The sequence below is a fragment of the Musca domestica genome, unplaced genomic scaffold, assembly GCF_030504385.1.
Source record: "Musca domestica strain aabys unplaced genomic scaffold, Musca_domestica.polishedcontigs.V.1.1 124, whole genome shotgun sequence".
Lineage (NCBI taxonomy): Eukaryota > Metazoa > Arthropoda > Insecta > Diptera > Muscidae > Musca > Musca domestica.
In genome coordinates, this window is record NW_026712162.1 from 119,110 (window position 1) to 143,904 (window position 24,795).

Sequence of the window (24,795 nt, forward strand, 5' to 3'; positions counted from 1 at the left end):
TTACCTTTTGTCCTGTCCAAATTTTTCTCCTCCCTCCCATTAACATTTATTTCAAAATCTTTAAATTGCCCAAATGAATCTCTGTGTTCGTTTTCGCTCAAACTTGTCAAATAATATTCACATTCATAAAAAAGAAATTAGAGAAAGAAGCCCAAATATTTCCCCCCTTCAACAACCCCCCAACCAAATAATGAATTTTGAAAAGGATTTCGGGAAAATCACATTCAACTGCCAGAAAAAAAGAATGACAAGAAATTTACCAACAACAAACCACAGAAATATCACAGACATATTTCCAGGAATTCTTCTCAACTTATCTTTTGTTTGGACAATAAATGTGAAATTAAAAGAATTTCACTAATTAAATGGCATGACAAAAAAAGGACAAACAAAATGAATGTAGCATTCAACCAGCAAATTCAAATGGAAACCCAGCAGAAAAATGTCTCAATTAAAACCACATCAAATGTTGGTGGTATCAAGAGGGAGTGGGGGGAAGAGTTGATTGTTGGATTGTTAATTCAAGGCTACAAATTCTGCGAGACATTTAGTCGCTGAGGTCTTTGTACTCAGCCTAAAAGGATACACTTTTAGAGGCACATGGTCTACTGAAGTTATAATTGTTTATTTAAATTATTTAATATTTTCTTAATTTGGGATTCATGAGTGAATTTAACAAGGATTTCTCCAGGGCGAACCAGAGCTTTCTAGAAGGATTTTTAAAGAATATTTTTAAAGGACCACACCATATGGATCTAGTCCTTTTGAGCACTATATATTGGTTTAAGAACCATAAAAAATTATTTTTTAAGAACATTTTATCAAGGACTAACCAATGCCGAGTAGTAAACATATTTTTTCATGATCTGTCAACATTAGTGTCCTTAAGGACTATCAAAAGTGGACCATGGATCCAAGTAGGATTTTTAATATTTTTTCAACGACCACCAAATTCGATTTTTAAATAACGTACATTTTTATAAATATTTTTTTGAACACTTAAGGTGGATATTTTTGGATATTTGCTCAAATGTCCAATTTGTAATCTTCGAAATAATTTTCAAGAATTAACCGGGTATTTGCCGAACAAACTTTTTTAAGGGCCAGCCATGGCTATCTAAGTAATATTTTATCAAGGAAAATTTTAAATGTTTCAAAATAATTTAAAAGACTGAACGTGGATTCTTCAAAAATGCTTTTTCAAGGACCAAAGGCGTATTTTTAAGGTTATTCCTTCAAGGAACAACCTGACATTTTTGAGAATGATTTTTCAAGGAACACACGTGGGTTTTTCAATATAAATGTGAAAAATACAAAATATGAAAATATTTTTTCAAGAATTAGACCTGCATTTTAAGAGCATTTTTTAAGAATCAAATCTAGATTTTTTTTTTAAAGAATCTAAAGTGCATTTTTGAGAATTTATTTTTACCAAACCAAACCTGGAGATTTTAGAATATTTCTTCAGTGACAATTAAGGCCAGAATATTTTTTAGACACCAAACGTGTATATTTTTTTTTAAATAAGTTTTCAAGGACTCAACTTCAATTTATTTAAAATAATATTTTCTAAGACTTAATGTGGGCTATTAGAATTATTAGTTCAAGGATCAAACTTCGATTTTAAAGATATTTTTTTAAGGACCAAACCTAGAATTTTAGTTATATTTTTTTAAGGCCTAACGGCCCTTAAAAATATTTTTCAAGGATTTATAGTAGATTATTTAAATATATTTTCGGAGGGACCAAACGTAGATATTTAAGAATATTTTTTTAAAGACTAACGGTGGATTAATAAGATAACAGGGTGAGATAAAAAAACTGCAAAAAAGTCAAACATAATTGTATTGAATGAAAGCAAAAAATGTGGGAAATAGCATCAAATTTTAGAATAAGTTTAGATTAGATTTCGAATTGGTCACCTTTGGCACGAATTATGGCCTTAAAACGGCCAATGAAAACGTTACACCCTGCCCGAATGTTGCTCTGCGGTATCTTGGCCCATTCCCGGCGAAGCGCTTGCTTGAGGTGATCGACACTTTGGTATTTTTTAATGCCAATCTTGCTTTCCAAAACACTCCAGGCACAATAGTCCAACGGATTTGTATCCGGAGATTTTGGTGGCCATTGAGCGTTGGAAATGAAGCGAGGAACCTCATTTTGTAGCCATTCTTGTGTGGCGCGTGCTAAGTGCGATGGTTCTGAGACCTGCTGGAATGTCCTAGGTCTGCGGCCAAAATGTTTGCGTGCCCAAGGCTTTAATACACCCTCCAGAATATTTTCGCGTTAATACGAGCAGAGAGCGGTCATCGGCTGTTATGGCGGCCCACACCATCACCATGGCCGGCGCTTGAGTTCTGGTGGCCAACCGAAGGTACACATTTTCAGCTGACCTCTTTAGCAAGTAAAAATGATAAATTTGTTTGCTTACAAACTGCTGGACAACGGATGTTTTCTCATCGAAGACACCAAATTCGGCAGTTCACCACTTTCGGACAAGCGAAGCATCTCTTTAACTCTTTTGAATCTATTTCCTTTCCTTTTAATTTTTTTTTTTTAATTTCCTTTTTAATATTTGCCGAATGAGATATTGCGATATGTTCAGCTCACGAGCCATTTTTCGGCCACTGCGACGCGGGTTTCGATCAAGTCGCTTCTTTACTTTTCGAACCATTTGTGCTGATGTTGTTTTTTCTTGTTGCTTGAATTCCATCGCGAATAACTTTTTTCTGGAATATTCTAAACAAAATGCTTTTGTACGCTTGTAAACAATATAATGAGTTGTCACTGGAATTATTTTAACAGCTGTCGGACGAGTGGCTTAGAAATTACAGCAGTCTGAAATTGGTTGTAGTTTTTTTTTTTATCTTACCCTGTAGTTTTTCAAAACCATTCGCATTTTTTAGGAGTATTTTTCAGGGACGAAACTTGGATGTTGATTCATCTTTTCAAGAACTTTTTAAATGACTATTAAGCCCACGAAACTGGATTTCTAAGAACTAATTTGTAAAGGACGATGACGAGGAGGTTATTGATTGAGGATTTTTTGACCATTTTGTTACAAAACTATTACAATTTTTTTCAAAAATTGACACAGTTTCGATAGACAAATAGACCAAGAAAATTTGGCATTTTTAGATAAATTTTTTGAAGGTCTAATAAGGAATTTTCCATAAATTTTTATTCAATACTATTTTCTTATGGACCGACGGAGTGTTTCCAGGAATATTTTTCAAGAAAAACAGAGCCACCGAACATGAACCGAAAAATATTTTTTTGTGATATTGATAGAGAATTCCAAAGAAATGTTTTTCAGACCCCATCAGACTGATGCGACTGTTTCTATTGGTCCTTAAAAGTTCCCAAAAAATCGCCATTGGCTCCAGAAAAAAAATAGCTCTCTTGGTATTTTATAATATTTATGGTAAGTTCTCTATTTGTTCTTTATAGAATAACTATTTATACCCTACAACACTATGTGTTGGGGGTATTATAAGTTTGATTGGGCCAGAATTTATGTAACACCTCGAAATATTGGTTTCCCATATAGGAAAGTATATATGGATCTTCCTAGCTCGCTGAGTCGATCTAGCTATGTATGTCCGTCCGTCCGTCTGTCCATGTTAATTTGTAATCACTCTACAGGTCGCAATTATGGCCCGATCTTCACGAAATTTAAAATGTAGATGGGGTTAATGTCAGAATAGAACCCTTCTTTTGGAGATGATCGCCAAATGTTTAGGGTTTAAAATGGACCAAATACTGAAAAAAAATCGGATTTTGCAGTAGCTATACAGGTCGCAATTATAGACCAATCGACGCGGAATTTCGCATGTAGCCAGAGTTTAGGGCGGGGAAGAAGCCTACCAATTTGGGTGGTCATCGGATAATATTTAGCGGGTAAAATAGACAATATATTTTGTATTGAAAAAACTCGACATTTTTCATTAAACCGCGAATATTTTAAATCCCGGCGAAATCACAAGGCCATGACAGGGTTACTTTTGATCTTTACATTGATTTTAAGATCCAACAAATCAGATATATAGCAAAATATGTGCGATATATATGAAGATATGCTTGAAAGATCTATTTTATGTCGAGAACGGTTGAACTGATTTCGACAGTTCTCATTAATTCAGAATGGCCTTTTGGCAGAAAAGAAAAATCGCATAAAAATATCGATCTAAAGATGAAAATATTGATTTTGTAAATTTCCTTATATTTTTTCAATTTTGTCATATTTTTGGCATATTTTCATTTTGAATTAAACTTTTGGGAATATTTCTACAGCTAACAAAACTAAGTAGTTAGGGTATCAGGATATCATATACAGATCGCATTTATGGCCCGATCCTTACGAAATTTTGCATGGGGATAAGATGAGGGTCAGAATAGAAGCCTACTCTTTTTGGAGATGATCGCCATATACTTAGGGGTTGAAATGGACCAAAAAACTGCAAAATTGTCAGGAGGTCGTAATTATCGCCCGATCCTCACGCACATTTGAATAGAGGTTACCGGACATTGCAAAAGCCAAGCAGTTTGTGATGGCCATCCAAAAATATTCAATGTGTGAAGGAGTTTGCCAACTTTTGTAGACAAAATACGAAAATGTCCACTCCAGTGACTTTTTGGAGAATTCACAAACACAGGAAAGACGCACTTCTGACTATTTCGTTAACGCTGATTTCGTTGAAGAATATAGTCAAATGGCTGTATCTCATATAGATGCGTTTCAGTCAAAAACCAATAATAAATGTTAATCTTTTGCCACTTCTGAGAGATTTTGGGTCTTTGGGAAATATTGGTTCCAGATCCAGGAAGACCATTTACGTGCAACATCTACCAAAAAATTGGAGATGAGCAAATTAGTTTATGTTGCTTTTATTGAAAATTAGAGAACGAAACCTTTTATTATTTGTCACAATATCTTGTGGAATTCTTTCGAGTATCACGCCTATGTAAACTGTATCGTTTATTGTAGTGTTGTAGGGTATTCAACGGTCGGCCCCGCTCGACTGTAGCCTTTGCTTACTTGTTTTTAAATTACTGATAGAAAACTTTCCAAGATAGCTACCAGATTTGGATTTTGGTAGAATATTTTTTCAGGATCCAATGAAAAAAATCTGCCGGACATAGGTTTGTTAAGAAACATTTTTAAGGACGTAGGTTGGCCAATGAATAGCTTAGAAATTATAAATTTTTCAAGGACTATCAAATAATCAGAACCTTGATTTTTAATGATATTTTAAAGAATACTTTGTCAAGGACTTTTTAAAACATTTTTAATGGCAAAATGTCAGTTGATCATTGCAATTTCTTGCTTCTGCACTTGTTATTTCCTAATTTAAAAATGCAATGCAAAAAATCGTCCTTCTTATCTAAAATTATTCATTAAAATTTTTATTGTTTTTTCTTTTTTCTCTTCTTCTTCTATTTCATTCAAAACAAACGCACACAATAAAAACTCACACACACACACATACACATACACACAGTTGACAGTCGTCATTTAAAAGAATCCATAGAACGTGCAGAATTTTCATTACAATTGGAATTGTGGTTCGCCGAACAGAATGCCACAGCATCCAATTTGGCATTGGCCTCGACGCGTACTTTGCAGTTGAATTTCCATCCAGGACGTGGTCTCCACTATCATCTGCCGGTGTTGTTTGACTATTTCCATTTGGCTGCCGTCAGTGTGGGCATCCATGCCAGTTTGGTGGCATTACATCAGCCGTACATCAAGTAAGTACCTCTAGAGCAGTAGCTGTAGTGTAGACGCGGTAGCCGTAGCATCATTTCTAACACACCGAATTACCCGCCATATGTGAGGAATTTAAGTTAAGGTTGCAATGTTGGGCAAGGATGAGAGGTAACCTGCCGTATACACATACTTGGCCAGATGGGCGTGTGTTTGTGTGTGAACGTGAATTAAAGTATCAACCTAAGTAGAGGAATAGACAAGACCTTCATGTGTAGAATACACCTGGTGGTGGTAATGATGACGATGATGAGGATGTTGCTGTTGCTGCTTCACGTTCTTCTTCGCCGTCTTCCGTGGCCATGTTACAGTGACAATGACGGTGATAATGACTTTAGCCTTTAGTCTCTACCAGACAATGGCTGTTGTTAACAACAATACTGGCAGCCAGCTTCCTTGCATTACCACAAAATTAAAGATGAAACATTGTGGCACAGTGGCTTCATGGGGGGGGGGGATTAATAATGTCCTACGGCGAATACAGGGTGATATAAACAAACAACTGCAACAAAGTCAAATGCCATAATTCGGCCGGGCCAAACTTTTAATACCCTCCACCTTAGGGTAAAGGAAACACTAGAAGAAATGTGACAACAACCATTAAAATGCCGAATATTGGGAGGTATCGTTATATGGGGGCTATACCAAATCGTGGACCTATACATGCAATGTTTCACCAACGGAGCTAGAACCTATTATGACCCACAAATACCAATTTTTAGACAAATCAGTGCAAAAATGAGGCAAAAACCATTAAAATGCCGAATATTGGGAGGTACCTTTATATGGGGGCTATACCAAATCGTGGACCTACACATGCAATGTTTTGCTACACGTACAGGGACCTGTTATGACCTACAAATACAAATTTTCAGACAAATCCGTGAAAAAATGTGGCATAAATCATCAAAATACCGAATATCGGGAGGTACCGTTATATGTGGACTATACCAGAACGTGAACCGATATATTTCATTTTCAATACCAACCATCCTAGACACAATACAAATTGCTCTGCTAAATTTTGACGCTCTACGTCAAATAATGTGGTCTGTATCGTGATTTCAACAGACAGACGGACAGACAGACGGACATCGTTAAATCGACTTAGAATCGTATGCTGATTATGAATATATATACTTTATGGAGTCTACGACGAATATTTAAGGATGTTACAAACGGAATGACAAAGTTAATATACCCTCCTTTCCAAGGTGGAGGGTATAAAAATATCGGAAATATCATCAAATTTTAGAATAGGTTTAGTTTTGTTCGAATTGGTCACCTTTGGCCCGAATTATGGCCTTCAATGATCGACACTTTGGTATTTTTCAGTGCCAACTTTGCTTTCCAAAATACTCCAGACACAATAGTCCAACGGATTGGTATCCGGATTTTTGGTGGCCATTGTGCACTGGAAATTAAGCAAGGAATTAAGCGTGCTGAGTGCGATGGTGCTGAGTCCTCTTGGAATGTCCTGGGTCTGCGGCCAAAATGTTTGTGTGCCCAAGACTTTAATATACCCTCCAGAATATTTTTGCGGCCTTTATTCTGATGGCATGGTCGATTAATATGAGCGGAGAGCGACCATCGGCTGTTATGGCGGCCCACACCACCACCACGGCCGGCGCTTGAGTTCTAGTGGCCGACCATTATCAGCTGAGCTCATTTTTAAATATTTGCCGAATGGAATAGTGCGATATGTGCAGTCGCTTCTTCATTTTTCGAGCCATTTCTGCTGATGTTGCTGTTTTCTTCCGTTCACTTTCTTGACGTCGGGATACGCTACCAGTATCACGGTAAAGAGTTAATGCTGAAGTGCTCTAACGATAGCCACTTGTAGTTTTCAAGCCAAATATAAAAAAATCACACTATCACGCTTGAATTCCATTACGAATAACTTTTTTTCTGGAAAACTCTCACCAAAATGCTTTTGTACGCTTGTAAACAATATAATGAACTGTCACTGGAATAATTTAAACAGCTGTCGAACGAGTGGCTTAGAAATTAGAGCAGTCTGAAGTTGGTTGCAGTTTTTTCATCTCGCCCTGTATATTTTAAAGACCCTGTTTGGTAGCTCTGAAAGTCTTCGAAAAATTCTAAATCCACTTGATATTCCTTAAAAAAATATATCCCTTAAAACTGTCTTTTAGTTACTCTGATAGCCCAAAAGCCAAATATGTGACCACATCCTTTACCTACTTCATTCAATGTTTTTGAATTATCCAAAATTTAACTAATTTGTTTAATATAGAAAATTCATTGCCCACACACATCAACACATGTCTTCTCTCTCTTTCCCTCTCAGAGTAATTACGAATTCATGTCGAGTTATCTTTTTACAAAATTCCAAAACAAAACCAATTCATTTGCCACAGAAACAAAAACACAATTATAATTAAATTGTCTGTATGTCTATGTCTATGGAAGTGTGTGTATGTGTGTGTCAATTAACTGTCACTTAACTACACATTGATATTCTTACTGGGAACAGAGAGGAATAATAGAGAGAGAGATACAATCAGAGAACATTTCATTTCAACACCTAAAAACCAGAAAAGAATGGAACATTTCGGCAACTGACAAGGATGCAGGACAATGTTACAGGTTATTTTTTCCTCCATTTCTAGGAATAAACCGATGACGACAAGGAGAAAAACAAGTGGCACTTGTTACTTTTTTGTTACTCACATAAAATTGACAAATGAAGACCAAGTTTTGTGGTTTGGCAAATTAGAAATGATGATGTTTTTGGGGGATGGGTAAGACAAGAGATGGAGTATGGCATAGAGTATGACATATCAAAAATACTTTTCAAGAGCCATGGGAGCTTAAAATAATTTCTTTTTTTGAGGACCAATAGAGCTGCTTGTTTTTGATTTTTAGAATTTTTTTAAGGACCTTCAAGGCTACAAAACAAGTTTTTTAAAGGACTAACAAAACTGCAAAAAATGTATGCAAAATCAGGTGGATTTTTAAAATATTTTTTGAAGGACAAAACATGGATATGTAGGAACCACCTGACCAAAGGACCACCTGAGACTGTGAATTTTTAAGAGTATTTTTGTCAGGGTATATCGGTGAAAGTAAATTTAAAGAATATTTTTTCAAGCACAACTGGCGCCTTAAAGCTTAAATTTTGTATACCCTCCACCAAACATAGTATGGAGGGTATATGAAGTTCGTCATTCCGTTTGTAACTCAGCGAAATAATAATTTTAGACATAACAAAGTATATATATTCTTGATCAGCGTAAAGTACTTAGACGATTTAACCCTGTACGTCCGTCTGTTGTAATCACGCTAGAGTCAAAACGAATAAGGATAGGAAGCTAAAATTTTACACAGATAAGTCTTCTGTCTGAAGGCAGGTTCAATTCGAAGATGGCCTATATAGGTCCACGATATGGTACAGGGTTGTCCATATTCGACGGACACATCTGGCAACGCCATAACTTTTGACAGAGATGTCACATCGCCTAATGACATACCGCGTTTGAAGCGTCAGTCCAAGCAGATTTTTACCATGAACCAATACACGCCACGCGAGCGCTCTGAAATAGTTGAAATTTACATTCAACAGAAGAAGTCAATTGTGAAAACTCGACGATCTTTTAAAACATTAAAATATGTGAGAAGTGCGCCTTCTACGTTAAGCGTTTATACGAAAAATTTTCGACTGGTAAGGCTCTTTCTAATCCGAAGAGGCCATATAAAAGTCGACCAAGGCGATCGGCCGAGAATATCGCTGCCGTACGAGCCAGTGTTGAAAGGTCCCCAAGAACATCCCAAAAACGCCGTTCTCAGCAGTTGGGCATGGCAACGGATTATTCGCATTGATTTGCATTTGTTCTCGTACAAAATTCAATTGACGCAAAGAATGTTGCCTGCGGACAAGCCTCGTTGATTGGAATGGGCCCAAAGAGTCATGGGTCCGTCGAATATGTATATCCCCCATTTAACGATACGTCCCTATATTCGGTATTTTAACGATTTTAGCTACATTTTTCAATGGAATTGTCTAAAAATCTTTCTAAGCACTTTACACCCTGAAAGATAAATGTCTATACAGGTCCACGATACCCAACTTACAACGGACCCCCCGATATTCGGTATTTTGAAGATTTTTGGGACATTTTTCAAAGGAGTTTTTTTGTGAAATGTCTTATTTGGAATTCGTAACGGGCACTACAGCCTAGGACAAAAAATTTCGTATTCAGGCACATATCTTCGTATAGCCTCCATATAACGATACCTTCCAATATTCGGAATTTTGATGATTTTAGCGAAATTATTACCGGAGTTATTTTAAATTTCGTAATGAGAACTACAGTCTATGAAAGAAAATTGTTTATGCAGGTCCAGGTCTTCGTATAGGCCCCATATATCAGTTCCTTCCTATATTCGATATTTTGACGATTTTAGGTACAATATTCACCGAAATTGTTTGAAATTTCATATTCGAAGTTCCTAATAGGTACTACAGCCTGTAACAGAAAACTGTCTATGCAGGTATTTGTATAGCCCCGATATAAAGGTTCCTTCCTATATTCGGTATTTTGATGATTTTAGCGACATTATTCACCGGATTTTTTTGAAGTTTCGTATTTGAATATTGTAATGGCTTATGATAAAAGTTGCCAATGCAGGTCCACGTCTTCGTATAGACCCCAATATAACGGCTATATTCAGTATTTTTGAGATTTTAATAGAATTTTTAATGGATTGTATTTTATTGAAAATTTCCAAATTCGTTCCAAATCGTGGAGGGTATTGAAAGTTCGGCTCGGCCAAACTAAGTGTTTTTTACTTGTTAAAAATATTTTTTCAGGACTATTGGTTTTTTAAGGAATATTTTTTTCAAGGAACCAACAAAGCTACCAAACCTGTATTTTCCATAATATTTGTTGAAACTCCCTATTGGAGGCACATAACATGGATTTTAAGGAATATTTTTTCAAACATTAAAAGGTCAAAAAATTGGGAATTTTTTGTGGAATATTTTGTTCAAGAACGAAAAGATCAGCAAATTGAGAACTTTTATGAACATATTTTCAAGGACCACCAGGGCCACAAATAGTGTTGATTTATAGGAAAACTTTTAGGGACCTATAGAGCCACAAAACGCAGAATATCTATCAAGAACCGACAGAGCTTAAAACCTAGATGTTAAACAATATTTTGAAGGGCTATTAAAACTAAAACGTAGATCTTTGAAAGTATTTTTTCTCAGGCTTTTGGAGTCACCAAACGTGGATTTTGAGGATTTTTTTTCAAGGACCAAAAGAGAAACAATCGTTGATAGTAACTTATATTTTGTCAAGGATTATTGGAGTCTTAAAAAGAGGATTTGTATGAATATTTTTGCAAGGACAATTGGAGTCACAAAACTGGGGGGTTTTCAAAGGTTATTGGAGTCCTTAAACTTAGATTTTTAGGAATAATTTCAAGGACTAATGAATCCATAAGGTAATTATTTTTAGAGACACAACACTTGAATTTTTATACCCTCATATATCCGCTACGGCCAAAACGTGCCTCATCGAAAAAACGGTTTTAGACCCTAGACCTCTTTGGACCAAATCCATTTCAGGACATTTGGAGTCGATCTAGCGATGTCCGTCCGTCCGTCCGTCTGTCTGTCTGGCTGGAGCGCACGATAACTCTCGAAGAGAGTATTCGATTCGGTCCAAACTTGGCATATCGTAATATTATTATTAAACTTCCACTCCGTCTGGTACCTCCCGCACAAAATATAAAAATGTTCAAAGAAAATATTTTACTGCACAGAAAGAGAAAAGAATAATCCGATTCTGCTCCAACTGCGCAAATCCGAATATTTGCATCAGTGCTAGGTCAGGTGAGAAAATAGAGAATATCGGTCACTCCATCAACTACCTCCCCCCAAAGGGTCAATATTTTGAATAATTATAACTCTTATAAAATGTGATGTAAGAGCCGGATTGTCTTTCAATTACACACATCACAATATTTTTATTAATCGAAGGTCTGGTGTAAAGATGGAATATATCAGTCCACTCCGTCTGGTACCACCCCCACAAACTGTAAAAAAATTTGAATAACCCAAACGATCATAAAATCCGAAATAAGCATCCGGCTCCCTTCATATTTCACACATCCCATTATTTTCAGTAATGTAAGATCTGCTGTAAAGACGGAATTTATCGGTTCACTCCTTCTGGTCCTCCCCACAAAGGATCAAAATTTTGAATATCGATGAAAATTAACATCCAATTCCATTCAGACTTAGAACATCTGAATATTTCCATCAACACAAGATCTTTTATAAAGATGGTAGAGATCTAACCATTCCTTCCGGTTCCTCCACTACAAGGAGTCGAAATTTTGAATATAAAATCCGAAATAAGCATTCGATTCTCTTCATATTTTACACATCTCATTATTTCTACCTACACAAGATCTGCTGTGAAGATGGGATGTATCGGTCCACTCCTTCTGGTACCACCCCCACAAAGGTTCACAATTTTGAATATCCTTGAAAATTAACATCCGATTCCATTCAGACTTGGTACATCTGAATATTTCTATCAACACAAGATCTTTTATAAAGATGGTAGAGATCGTACCATTCCTTCCGTTCCGTCAAAATTTTGAATATAAAATCCGAAATAAGCATTCGGTTCCCTTCATATTTCACACATCTCATTAATTCTACTTACACAAGATCTGCTGTGAAGATGGGATATATCGGTCCACTCCTTCTGGTACAACCCCCACAAAGGTTCACAATTTTGAATATCCATGAAGCTCATAAAACGCGAAAATAACATCCTATTCCATTCAGACTTGGTACATCTCAATATTTTCATCAACACATGATCATTTATAAAGATGGTAGAGAACGGACCATATATCCTTGTTCCTCCCCCACATATGCTTCAATATTTTGAAAAAAATCATATTTTTTTAAAAATACGATAAAGTAAGAATGTGGATTTTAAGATTATATTTTTTCAGGGACTATTGATTATGGCATAACTTGGGTTTTTAATAATATTTCTATTGATTTTTCAGGAATATGTTCTAAATTTGTATTTTCTAAAAATATTTTTCAAAGGACTATTTGGGCCACACAACGTAAATATTTAGGAATATGTTATGAGAACAAATAAGTGGATTTTATTTACAGATTATTTTTCAAGGTCCATTAGAGCCCCAAAAACGAATTTTTAAGAATATTTTTCATTCACCACAAAACATGGATTCATTCCGAGGACTGTCCATATATTTAATCCCCTATCAAATCCCTACATTTCCATTTTCAATATTTTTTAGCTCAAATGTAAATTTTATTCTTTGCTCCTTAACGATTGTGGTCATGCAACATTTGTTGCATGAATGAAAATTTCCATTTCCATTTTTGTGGCATACAAAACACAGTGTTCTATTTCAAAATGTTCCATTTGTATTTTGTGGTTTGTTCTGCTTAACCACAAATATGCAAAGAACAAAAACAAAAATGCTAAAAATCTAAGCAAGGAGCACATCCTGGAATCCTCCCTTATTCTCCCAGCTTCCCAACATCGTTTTGGGGGGAGGTAAATAAATTTCGTTTTTTTCTCATAGCTTGATATGTTAACTTTAATGCCATAAAATGTTCATCTATTCATCATCGTCATTGTCGTCGTTGCCGTCATCATCATCAACGCCCCGTAATGTGTTCGGTGTGAAATCTCATTATGCCCCTGCAAACAATGCATTCCATCAACGATGCGGTGCAACCAAGCCTCGCCCACTAACACAATCGCAAGCAAGGTTTTGAAAAATGTTAATGCCATTGTTGTTGGATCACATGGTCTGATGCTTGTATGACAAATTCTTTTATTTCTTCTGCACCAGTTCTTTGTGCATTTCCATGGCATGCAGCAGAAAGTAATGACATTTTGGTGTGGAATGAAGAATGAAATATTTGAGTTTTTTGCTCGATTTTCTTTTTATAGAGTAATTAGTTTAATGCACAAATTAAAATTAAAACACGGGAGTAGGGAAAATTAAAAACAAAATTAATGTTTAGTGGCATTAAAATATTAAAAATATTAAAAATATGAAAAAAATATTAAAAAACTGTTTAATGGCCAGGGTCCTAGAAAAGAAAATCAGAACAATTTCGCATTTGGTGCGTTTAGTGAATATTTTTTTTTTCAAGGACGTTCTGAACGATAAAAATATTTTTTTTTTATATATTTTCTTCAAGGACAGATAGACGCTGGATTTTTATACCCTACACCACAAGGTGGTCAGGGTATTATGTCTTTGTGCATTTGTTTGTAACAGGCAAAAAGAAACGAGATAGACCCATAGTTCCTTTTGATGATCTGCATAGAATCACTTTTTGAGTTGATTTATGCATGTCAGTCCGTCCGTCCGTCTGTCCATGTATTCTTGTGAACAAAATGCAGGTCGCATTTATTATCCGATTGAGATGAAATTTTGCAAACAACATTTGTTTGGCCCAAGGACGAACCCTATTGAAATTGGAGATAATCGGTAAAAATTTAGATATAGCTCCCATATATATCTTCGTCCGATTTGCATTTTATTGTGCACCAAACGTGTAATATCAGCCCGAATATTATGGAATTTTGCACATACAACCGAATTAGGCCTGAAAATAAGTATGCCAAATTTGATCGAAATCGGTTCAGATATAGCTATAGCTCCCATATATATTGTTCATCCGATTTGTTATTTTTGTCCTCCGCAGCCCACAACAATATTTGGGGAAATATATCAAATGCAGCTCAGAAATACCTTTGCTAAATTTTATCGAGATCGGTTCAGATTTGGATATAGCTCCCATATATAACTTCGTCCGATTTACCATTTATTGTGCACCAAACGTCTAATATTTGTCCAAATGGGATGGAATTTGGCACATACGACCGAATTGAGTCTAGAAGGTAGTATGCCAAATTTGGTGAAGATCGGTTGAGATATAGTTATAGCTCCCATATATATTGTTCATCCGATTTGTTATATGTGTTACCCACAACCGTAATATGCACTCCGTAACAACGATATTCAGGGAAATATATCAAATACAGCTCAGAAATATCTTTGCCAAATTTCATCGAGATCGGTTCAGATTTGGATATAGTTCCCATATATATTTTTATCCGATTTCAAATTAATTTCGCACCAAATTGGCAATACAAGTCCGAATTTAAAAGATACAAATGATTCGGCATATTTAGTCCTTTGAATTTTAAATTATAATTATAATCATAGGGTGTATGATTGAATTCTCCCATAAAAACTTTTACTTGTTATGCGGAGCTCTACTAAATTAGCAAAGTGGTGTAGGGTATCATAAAATCGGCCCCGCCCGACTTTAGGACTTTCTTTACTGGTTTTAATAATATTTATATTATTTCAAGGATCTGTAGACCAATAACCGTGGATTACAATTTTCAAAGACCTTGTGACCGGTACACAGAGATTTTTTAACTATTTTTTTTTTCAAAGCCCTACTGACCTATATATATTCGTAAAAATACCTTCCGATCTGTGCACTTGCATTTTTTTAAATAACAAATTACGTCTTTTCTTTGAAAATTATTTTTGAATATATACGTTCGGTGGCTTTAGTACTTAATTTTTTTCTTTTGTATCCAACTTTTATGGTTGCATTTTTTTCTTAAGAATTTACGTTGGGTCCTATAAAATATCTTTCAAAATCAAAGTGTGGTCCTTTAAAAATAATTTTTCAAAAATCCAAGGATGGTCGTTGAACAAACATCTTTCAAAAATCCACGTTTGGCCCTTGGAAAACTATTCCTTCAAAATCCACATTTCGTCTTTGAAAAGTTCACATTTCGTCCTCCAAAAAGAAATGATACTTCAAAATCCTCGTCGAGGCCCTTAATATATATTTTAAATGATATTTTTTTCACGAACAAAATGTGAATTTTTAAGGAATTTCCCTTTTTTTAAACTTTGACTCTTTAAAGTTTAAAAAAAGAGAAATTTTTTTAAAAATTCATGTTTTGTTCTTGAAAAAAATATTATTTAAAATCTACGCTTAGTTCATTCAAAAATATTCATTCAAAATCTAAGTTTGGTCCTTGAAAAATGTTCCTCTGAAATCTACGTTTGATCCTTGAAAACTATTCCTTCAAAAACCACGTTTCGTCTATGAAAAATTCACATTTCGTTCTTAAAAAAATGATAATTCAAAATCTTCGTCGGGCCCTTGAATATATTCTTATAAAATCCAAGTTTTTGAAGAGGCTGTCTTTAAAAATGGCTGTTTGTTTTTTTTTTTTTTTTGGAAAAAATATTCCTTCAAAATCCAGGTTTGTTCTTTCAAAAAAAATGTTCCTTCCAAATCAAATTTTGGTCCTTGAAAAATGTTCCAAGTTTGGACCTTGAAAAAATATTCCTTTAAAAACCCACATTTCATCTTCAAAAATCCTCATTTCCCCCTTGAAAACATGATCTTTCAACATCCACGCTGGACCCTTAAAAATATTCTTAAAAAATTAAAGTTTGGTCTTGGAAAAAACATTATTTAAAAATCCAAGTTTTGTTTTTGAAAAATATCGTTCAAGAATCCACGTTTGGTCCTTGAAAAAAAATATATACTTTGAAAATTAAAGATTGATCCTTAAAAATAGTTTTGAAAAACCCTCATGTGACCCTTGAATAAATACTCCTCCAAAATCCAATTTTGGTTCTTTAAAATTTAAAAGCACACACATTTAGTAAATATTCGTTGAAATCCGCGTTTGATTGCCTCAAGGCCCTAGAAAATACATATTCGAAGGCTTTTTCCTATAAAATCAACGATTTTAATTTTTTTGGATGTTGGATGGACCTTAAAAAATTCATTCATCAATTATTCAAGTTTGGTCCTCAAATAGCTTTAATTGTCCCCTGGAAATATATTCGTTCTTAAAAAATAATAATAAAAAATCTTCGTCGGGCCCTTGAATATATTCTTATAAAATCCAAGTTTTTGAAGAAGCTGTCTTTAAAAATGCATGTCTGATTTTTGGAAAAAATATTCCTCAAAATTCAGGTTTGGTCTTTCAAAAAAAAAGGTTCCTTCCAAATCAAATTTTGGTCCTTGAAAAATGTTCCTCTAAAATCCAAGTTTGGTCCTTGAAAAAATATTCCTTCAAAATCCACGTTTCATCTTTAAAAATCCTCATTTCGCCCTTGAAAAAATGATCTTTCAAAATCTACGCTGGACCCTTAAAAAGTTAAAGTTTTGTCTTGGAAGAAGCATTATTTTTTAAAAATCCACGTTTTGTTCTTGAAAAATATCGTTCAAGATTCCACAATTAGTCCTTGAAAAAAAAAAATTGGAAATTAAAGATTGATCCTTAACATTAGTTTTGAAAAATCCTCATATTATTCAAAAATTCAATTTTGGTTCTTTAAAATTTGATTGCCTCAAGGCCCTAGAAAATACACATTCGAAGGCTTTTTCCTATAAAATCTACAATTTTAATTTTTTTTGGATGTTGAATGGACCTTAAAAAAATACTCATCAAATATTCACGTTTGGTCCTCAAATAGCTTTAATTGTCCCCTGGAAATATATTCCTAAAAAACCTACGTTTGCTGGGTTTGAAATGCCTTGAAAAAATCTTAGAAAAATCAAACTTCTCTACATTTATAATATAAATGATAAAATTTTGTTGTTGCAAAATTTTGTTGTTGTTGGTAAATGATAAAATATTTTTAAAACCAGGGTTAATTCTGAAAAAATCTACATTTTCTGATTTTGTATGGCTCTTTAACAAATTATTTTAAAATGAAACAGATTTTTTTAAATTTTTAAACCTTTAAAAATATTGCTGAACCACTTTTTTAAGACTTTTTATAACCTCCACAATAGTATGGAGGGCATATTAAGTTTGTCATTCCGTTTGGAACACATCGAAATATACATTTTAGACCCCACAAAGTATATATTCTTGATCAGCTTAAAATTCTATGTCGATTTAGCGATGTCCGTCCGTCTGTCCATCTGTCCGTCTATCCGTTGTGGAAATCACTCTAGCTTCCGGACAAAATGAAATAGGTTGATCAAATTTTACTCAATTGTATATTATGTCTGCAAAACTGTTGGTATTGAAAATGGGCCGACGTTTTAGTACAGCCCCTATATAATGGTGCCTCCCTATTTTAGGTATATTGGTGATTTAAGCGACATTATTCACTGCAAAGGTTTCAAATTTGGTACTTGATGTTCGTAATGGATATTACAGCCTTTAATAGAAAGTTGTCTGTGTAGGTCCACGTTTTTTATTTCAAATTAAATGTATTTTTTAAACTTATTTAAAATTTGATGCTACATTACACACATACACACTTACCAACTCATAAAATTGAAGATGACAAATTATCCACCTCTGTGATTGCGAAATGTAGCAACTATTTAAAATTAAATCAAAAAGTTCCAGTTCCTGATTTTCGCTCCCAAAGACTAACAAACATGGTACAATGAAGAGAAGGTAGGTCAACTTTGAAAAAATTGCAAGTATAGAGGTCTACCTGTTTGGCTTGTAATGTCAGAATTAGTATCAAAACAATAAAAAAACAGAACAACTTGTTGCATTTATTTTGAATAAATAATTGAAAACCGCGATAACTGAATGAAAGGTCAACACTTCTTTTCAAAATCATGTACTATATATCTCTAAAGGATTATTTCGCTACAAAAACTCTAGATTTTGTCGATGCATACGTTGAAATAAACATTTTGAAAACACCCGAATTTGAATGTTTTCTGAACAATTTTTTTGTTATTGAAAAGAAAACACATACGTAAACAAATAAAGATGACATATTAAGCCAAGAAAATAAAAAAATTGAAATCATATGGTATCATAGCCCTACCCATTGTACAATGAATTCAAGGTAGGGCAGAACAACCATATGATTTCAATTTTTTCATTTTTCTGGCTTAATATGTCAACTTCATTTGTTTATGTGTGTGTATTTTTTCAATAATAAAAAATTGTTCAGGAAATATTCAAATTTGGGTGTTTTAAAAAATGCTTATTGCACCGTATACCTCGACAAAATCTACAGTTTTTGTTGCGAAATAAACCATAAGAGATATATAGAACATAATTTTGAAAAGAAATTTTGACCTTTCATTCATTTTTCGCGGTTTGAAATTATTTATTCAAAATAAATGCAACAAGTTGTTTGATTTTTATTGTTTTGATACTAATTCTGACATTACAAGCCAAACAGGTAGACCTCTATACTTGCAATTTTTTCAAAGTTGACCTACCTTCTCTTCATTGTACCATGGCCCTACCTTTATATCATTGTACCATGCTAACAAAAAAAAACAATTTTTTTTGGGTTGTCAAATGTAGTTTTTGTTTACTTTTTTAACAACGTTTCCTTGAAAAGGGTTCAAAATAAACAAAAATCTAAATATGTTAGGTTGACAAAGTTTAATGAAAAGGGGAAAAATTACGACGATACCAATTTTGCTGATGACAGATTTTACAATCAATACAGTGGAAAATTGTATCAATTTGGAAAGTATTGGGTTGGATGTGGGAATTTTGGGTCAATTTTTAAAGTTTTTTTTGGTAATTTAAAACATATTTACTTAGGTAAATTATGAAGAGTTTTTAGTGTCCCTAGTACCCTTGAAAATAACTTTTATTATTAACACTTTTATTGAAACTAATTGGATGTTATCCAGTTTGAGACCTGACTATGGTTAAAATTACCGCTTTGGTGTGAAAGTGTTTTGGCCCATTAGAATCTGAAAGGAAGTTTGATGATTTCGGTTGGAGTCTGGCCGTAAAGATTTTCAGTTCTTTTTGAACAAAAATGTTCGATTTGATGACAAAAACGTGAAAATAAAAATATATGTATTTTTTTAATAATGAGTTTCCTAGTTAGAAAGAGTAGACATTTTTAAGGACTAATTGACCCTGAAAATAATTTAAGACACACGCAGGCCTTGAACTTAGAATAAAGTCATTATTTGCCATTTTTATACCATTCCATTTGTTACATCCCTAAATATACATCGTAGACCCCACAAAGTATATATATTCTTATTCAGCATAAAATTCTAAGTCGATTTAACGATGTTTGTCTGTCTGTCTCTTGAAATTACGATACAGCTCTCATTATTTGACGTAAAGCGTCAAAATAATAATTTGTATTGTGTCTAGGATGGTTGGTATTGAAAATGAGATATATCGGTCCACGTTTTGGTATAGCACCCATATAACGGTAACTCCCGACACTTGATTTTTGCCACATTTTTCCACCGATTTATCTAAAAATTAGTATTTGTTGGTCATAATGGGTTCTAGCTCCGGTGGCGAAATATTGTATGTTCAGATCCATGTTTTAGTATAGCCCCCATATAACGGTACCTTCCGATATTCGGTATTTTGACGATTTTCGCCAATTTTTTTCGTGGATTTGGAGGGTATTAAAAATTTGGCTCTGACGAACTCAATGTTTTTTAGCGGATATAAATTACCTAGCCAATCAAGCCCTAAGCAAATATTTCTCTATTTATACCCTCAGCCATATGGCTAGAGAGGGTATATATCATTTGATACGGCCATAACATGCCTCATCGAAATTGCGGTTTTAGACCCTAGATCTCTTTAGACCAAATCCTTTTAGGACATTTGGAGTCGATCTATCGATGTCCCTCCGTCTGTCTATCTGCTGGCTGATGCATCGAGTTCAGAGATGGGCAATATCGGCCCACTGTTTCTGGTACCTCCTAAACAAAAGGTAAAAATTTTCTAAAAAATATTTTACTGCACGGAAAGAGATAGGATAATACGATTTTGCACCAACTTTGCAAAACCTAATATTTGCACCAGTGCGAAAATGTATAATATCAGCCCACTCCATCAAGTACCTCCCCCATAAGGGGTCAACATTTTGAATAATTATAGCTCCTATAAAATGTGATGTAAGAGCTCGATTCCATTCAGCCTTGACACACCTCAATATTTTCAGTAACCCAAGGTCTGGTGTGAAGATGGACAATATCAGTCCATTTACATGGTACCTCCTCCACAAAGGGTAAAAATTTCGAATGTCGATGAAACTCATAAATCGCGTAATTAACATTCGATTCCATTCAGACTTACCACATTTCAATATTTCCATGAACATAAGGTCTGTTGTAAAGATAGTAGATATCGGACCATTTCTTCAGATACCTTCCCCACATAGCGTCAAAGTTTTAAATAATCAAAACGATTATAAAATCCGAAATAAGCATCTGGTTCTGTTAATTTTTCAAACATCCAATTTCACACAAGATCTGCACTGAAGATGGGATATATTGGCCCACTTATTTTGGTATCTCCCCACAATGGGTCAACATTTTAAATATCCATGAAGCTCATAAAACTCGAAGTTAACATCCGATTCCATTCAGACTTGGTACATCTCAATAGTTCCATCAACACAAGATCTGTTATAAAGATGGTAGAGATCAAACCATTTCTTCTGGTACCACCCCCCCAAGGGGTTAACATTTCGAAAAGCCGAAACACTCATAAAATGCGCATTAGGCATCCAACTCTCTCAAATTTCACACATCCAAATATTTTTGCTAAAGGAAATCTGTCTGGTACCTTACCCACAAAGGGCCAAATTTTATGTAAAACAAGTCAGCGATTCTTTACATCTTGATATATTTCCCACAACCAGAAACCTGAGATAAGTGTAGAATTTATGATTTCGCATAAACTTGGATATAAATGTTCAATTTTCTTGTAATTCCTTCCGAACCTACTCCATAGAGGGCCAACAATTTGAATAATCATAACAGAAGACAAAATATATTTAAATAATCGAACATTGGCTGAGGGTATACATCTATCGGCAAAACCGACTTATACTTTTTAACTTCGTTTACATATTTTTGAGATTTCTCGGCTAGAAAGAGGGGACTTTTTTAGGGACTAATTGACCCTGAAAAAAATTACAACTCTTTTATGACCTGGCATAATAAAAACCAGTAAAGAAAGTCTTAAAGTCGGGCGGGGCCGACTTAATGTACCCTGCACCACTTTGCTAATTTAGTAGAGCTGCGCATAACAATTAAAAGTTTTTGTGGGAGAATTCAATCATACATGCTATGATTATAATTTAAAGTTGAAAGGACTAAATATGCCGAAGCATTTGTATCTTTTAAATTCGGACTTGTATTGCCCATTTGGTGCACAATTAATTTGAAATCGGATAAAAATATATATGGGAGCTATATCCAAATCGGAATCGATCACGATAGAATTTGCGAAGATATTTCTGAGCTGTATTTGATATATTTCCCTGAATATCGTTGTTACGGAGTGCATATTACGGCTGTGGGTAACAAATACAGCAAATCGGATGAACAGTATATATGGGAGCTATATCTATATCTGAACCGATCTTCACCAAATTTGACATACTAGCTTCTAGACTCAATTCGGTCGTAAGTGCCAAATTCCATCCAATTTGGGCAAATATTAGCCGTTTGGTGCACAATAAAAAGTAAATCGGACGAAGTTATATATGGGAGCTATATCCAAATCTGAACCGATCTCGATAAAATTTGGCAAAGGTATTTCTGAGCTGTATTTGATATATTTCCCCAAATATTGTTGTCATAGAGTGCATATTACGTCTGCGGAGGACAAAAATAACAAATCGGATGAACAATATGCATGGGAGCTATAGCTATGGTGTAGGTTATAAATATGACCTGGCAGCATAAAATTCTATGTCGATTTAGCAATGTCCGTCCGTCTATCCGTCTGTGGAAGTAGGTTGATAAAATGTTACTCAAATGTGTATTATGTCTGCAGGTCTTTTGGTATTGAAAATGGGCCATGTAGGTTCACGTCTTCGCATAGCTCCCATATAACGGCACCTCCCGATATTCGGTATTTTGATGATTTTAGCGACATTATTTGCCGGAATTGTTTCAAATTTGTTATTTGAAGTTCGTAATAGATACTGCGGCTTAAGAGAGAAAATGGGCCATGTAGGTCCACGTCTTCGCATAGCTCCCATATAACGGTACCCCCCGATATTCGGTATTTTGATGATTTTAGCGACATTATTTACCGGATTTTTTTCAAAATTGGTATTTGAAGTTCTTAACCCTCAAGGACTATCGCCTGGGTGGAATCCACCCATAAAGCTGAATTTCTGAGAGAAGTTTATAATTTTTCATGAAAATCCAAACTAAATTATAATGTAATCCTCATTTAAATAGCTATTGATATAAAAAAGTATTATCTACAGCTACTAGTATGGTAATTTTTACATAAAGCAGGTTTATTGAAAGCCTTGGGTGGTTTACACCCTCGATAGTAATGGCGATCCAAAATTGTGGGTGTTTTACACCCACGATAGTTCTCAGTATTGCAATATATCAGTATAAAATAGTATTATATTTTCGTTGGAATTGGTACACAAAAGGTACGGCAGTGGCAGATAATCAGCGCTGCTCAAAAACAAAAATATCTCTTTCCAGTCAAATATCTCTTTGCTTATTTAAATCAAGAACAGAACAGTGTTAAGTTATTATTTATACAAATACTAGCTGGCCCGGTCCGCGTTGCCGGCCCCTACTTTTAGTCTTTAATGCATATTTTTTTAAGCATTATAGAATTATGAAAGCGGCACAATTTTTGTTATAAGTAAAATAACTCCATAGTAATTTCTAAATAGAAATAAACATTCATGGGAAAAATTATAATAGATAATAATCTACCGTCGGTTTTAGATATTTTGAATAGCCTGATCTTATTTTTCAGCCTAAGGCTATAATTGAGTGTTAAAAACCTGTATGATATAGAACTTCTATAATAGCCCCATGTGAAAACTCAGCTAAATTTTTGGTATTGAATTTCCAATGTTAAGAATACCGTGCTGCGTGGTATTTAGTTTTGTCCACCTCATAATTGAGAGCGGAATGATTTCAAAATAGTCAAAGATAATTGCTTTTTTACACCCATTACCGTGAAATATTAATTAATTTATTTTTGTCATTTAAATTGTGAGTTGGAGAGCCCATAAAGTCCACATTTTTCATCATAGTATAATTCAATAACGAACAAAAAATTAATATTCGTGATTTTTTCATGTTTCTGCCACAATTTGATATTTCGGAGTTTATGGCATGTAGATGTTAATCCCACATCTACGTTCCCAACCAATATTCTCTTGGGAGTTTCAAATTCAATAGTATATCAAATTTTCTTTTCTGACCAAACATTGGTTAGGAAAGCGGATTTGTGGGTACACTAATGTGAGAACTATACTCGAATAAATGCCTATGTGGACAATTATCTGAGGGACGATTCTCTACCCCAGAGTTGCCTAAATACAATTTTTTAGCCAAATCAATTGATGAATGTGGTCAAGACCAAGATGGACTCTACTCCGAAAATTGAAAATATTATGAGAAGAGGTTTTTTACACCCTTAGAAACAAAGATGCCAAATAAAGGCCTAAAGATGAAAAAAATGTCGAAGACCCCGAACATGGCTTAAATTAAATGATGGTTATACCAAAACATGATCATATTTTGCGAGGATGGTTTCTTATCAAATTAAAATGAGTGTGAGAAAAATGTGGTTAAAATGTAAACAATACTTGAAATAAGGTTGTACCCTTATCCGGGGGTCATATATCATGACCTGCAAAAGCGATTTAAGACATCTTGAAAGTTTAGGAAGAATTTCTTTCTTTTTTCCTAAATGTCCAATTCGCTCTACCATTTTGCACCCTTTATATTCGGTATTTCACTGACTGCAGTTCCAATGAATTGCATTTTGAGTTCTCATTGGGCGGATTATTGCCATATGAAAGATGTAGGTCCACGTAGGTCACTCATTTTATTTTAAATATTATTCATTCAGATTTCAAGGCAATAAAAAATGTTCACTTCAATATAGTATGTCAAATTGAAAAAAATCACACCAAAAAGAAATTTTTTATTAATATTTTTATTGGATACCATTCCAAAA

General features: G+C 34.3%; 2 protein-coding genes across 2 annotated transcripts in view; both read left to right on the forward strand.

The window, feature by feature from the left end:
* The window catches only part of LOC131800706 (protein FAM135B-like), a 53,761-nt gene extending 48,006 nt beyond the window's left edge, over positions 1–5,755 (forward strand). Inside the window, exon 3 of the mRNA XM_059118381.1 lies at positions 5,502–5,755. Coding sequence (XP_058974364.1) covers positions 5,502–5,755 — 254 coding nt within the window. The remainder of the gene's footprint in view (positions 1–5,501) is intronic.
* A 7,648-nt stretch (positions 5,756–13,403) lies between these two features.
* The window catches only part of LOC131800705 (uncharacterized), a 43,701-nt gene continuing 32,309 nt past the window's right edge, over positions 13,404–24,795 (forward strand). The window contains exon 1 of the mRNA XM_059118380.1: positions 13,404–13,564. Within this exon, the coding sequence (XP_058974363.1) occupies positions 13,404–13,564 (161 nt within the window). The remainder of the gene's footprint in view (positions 13,565–24,795) is intronic.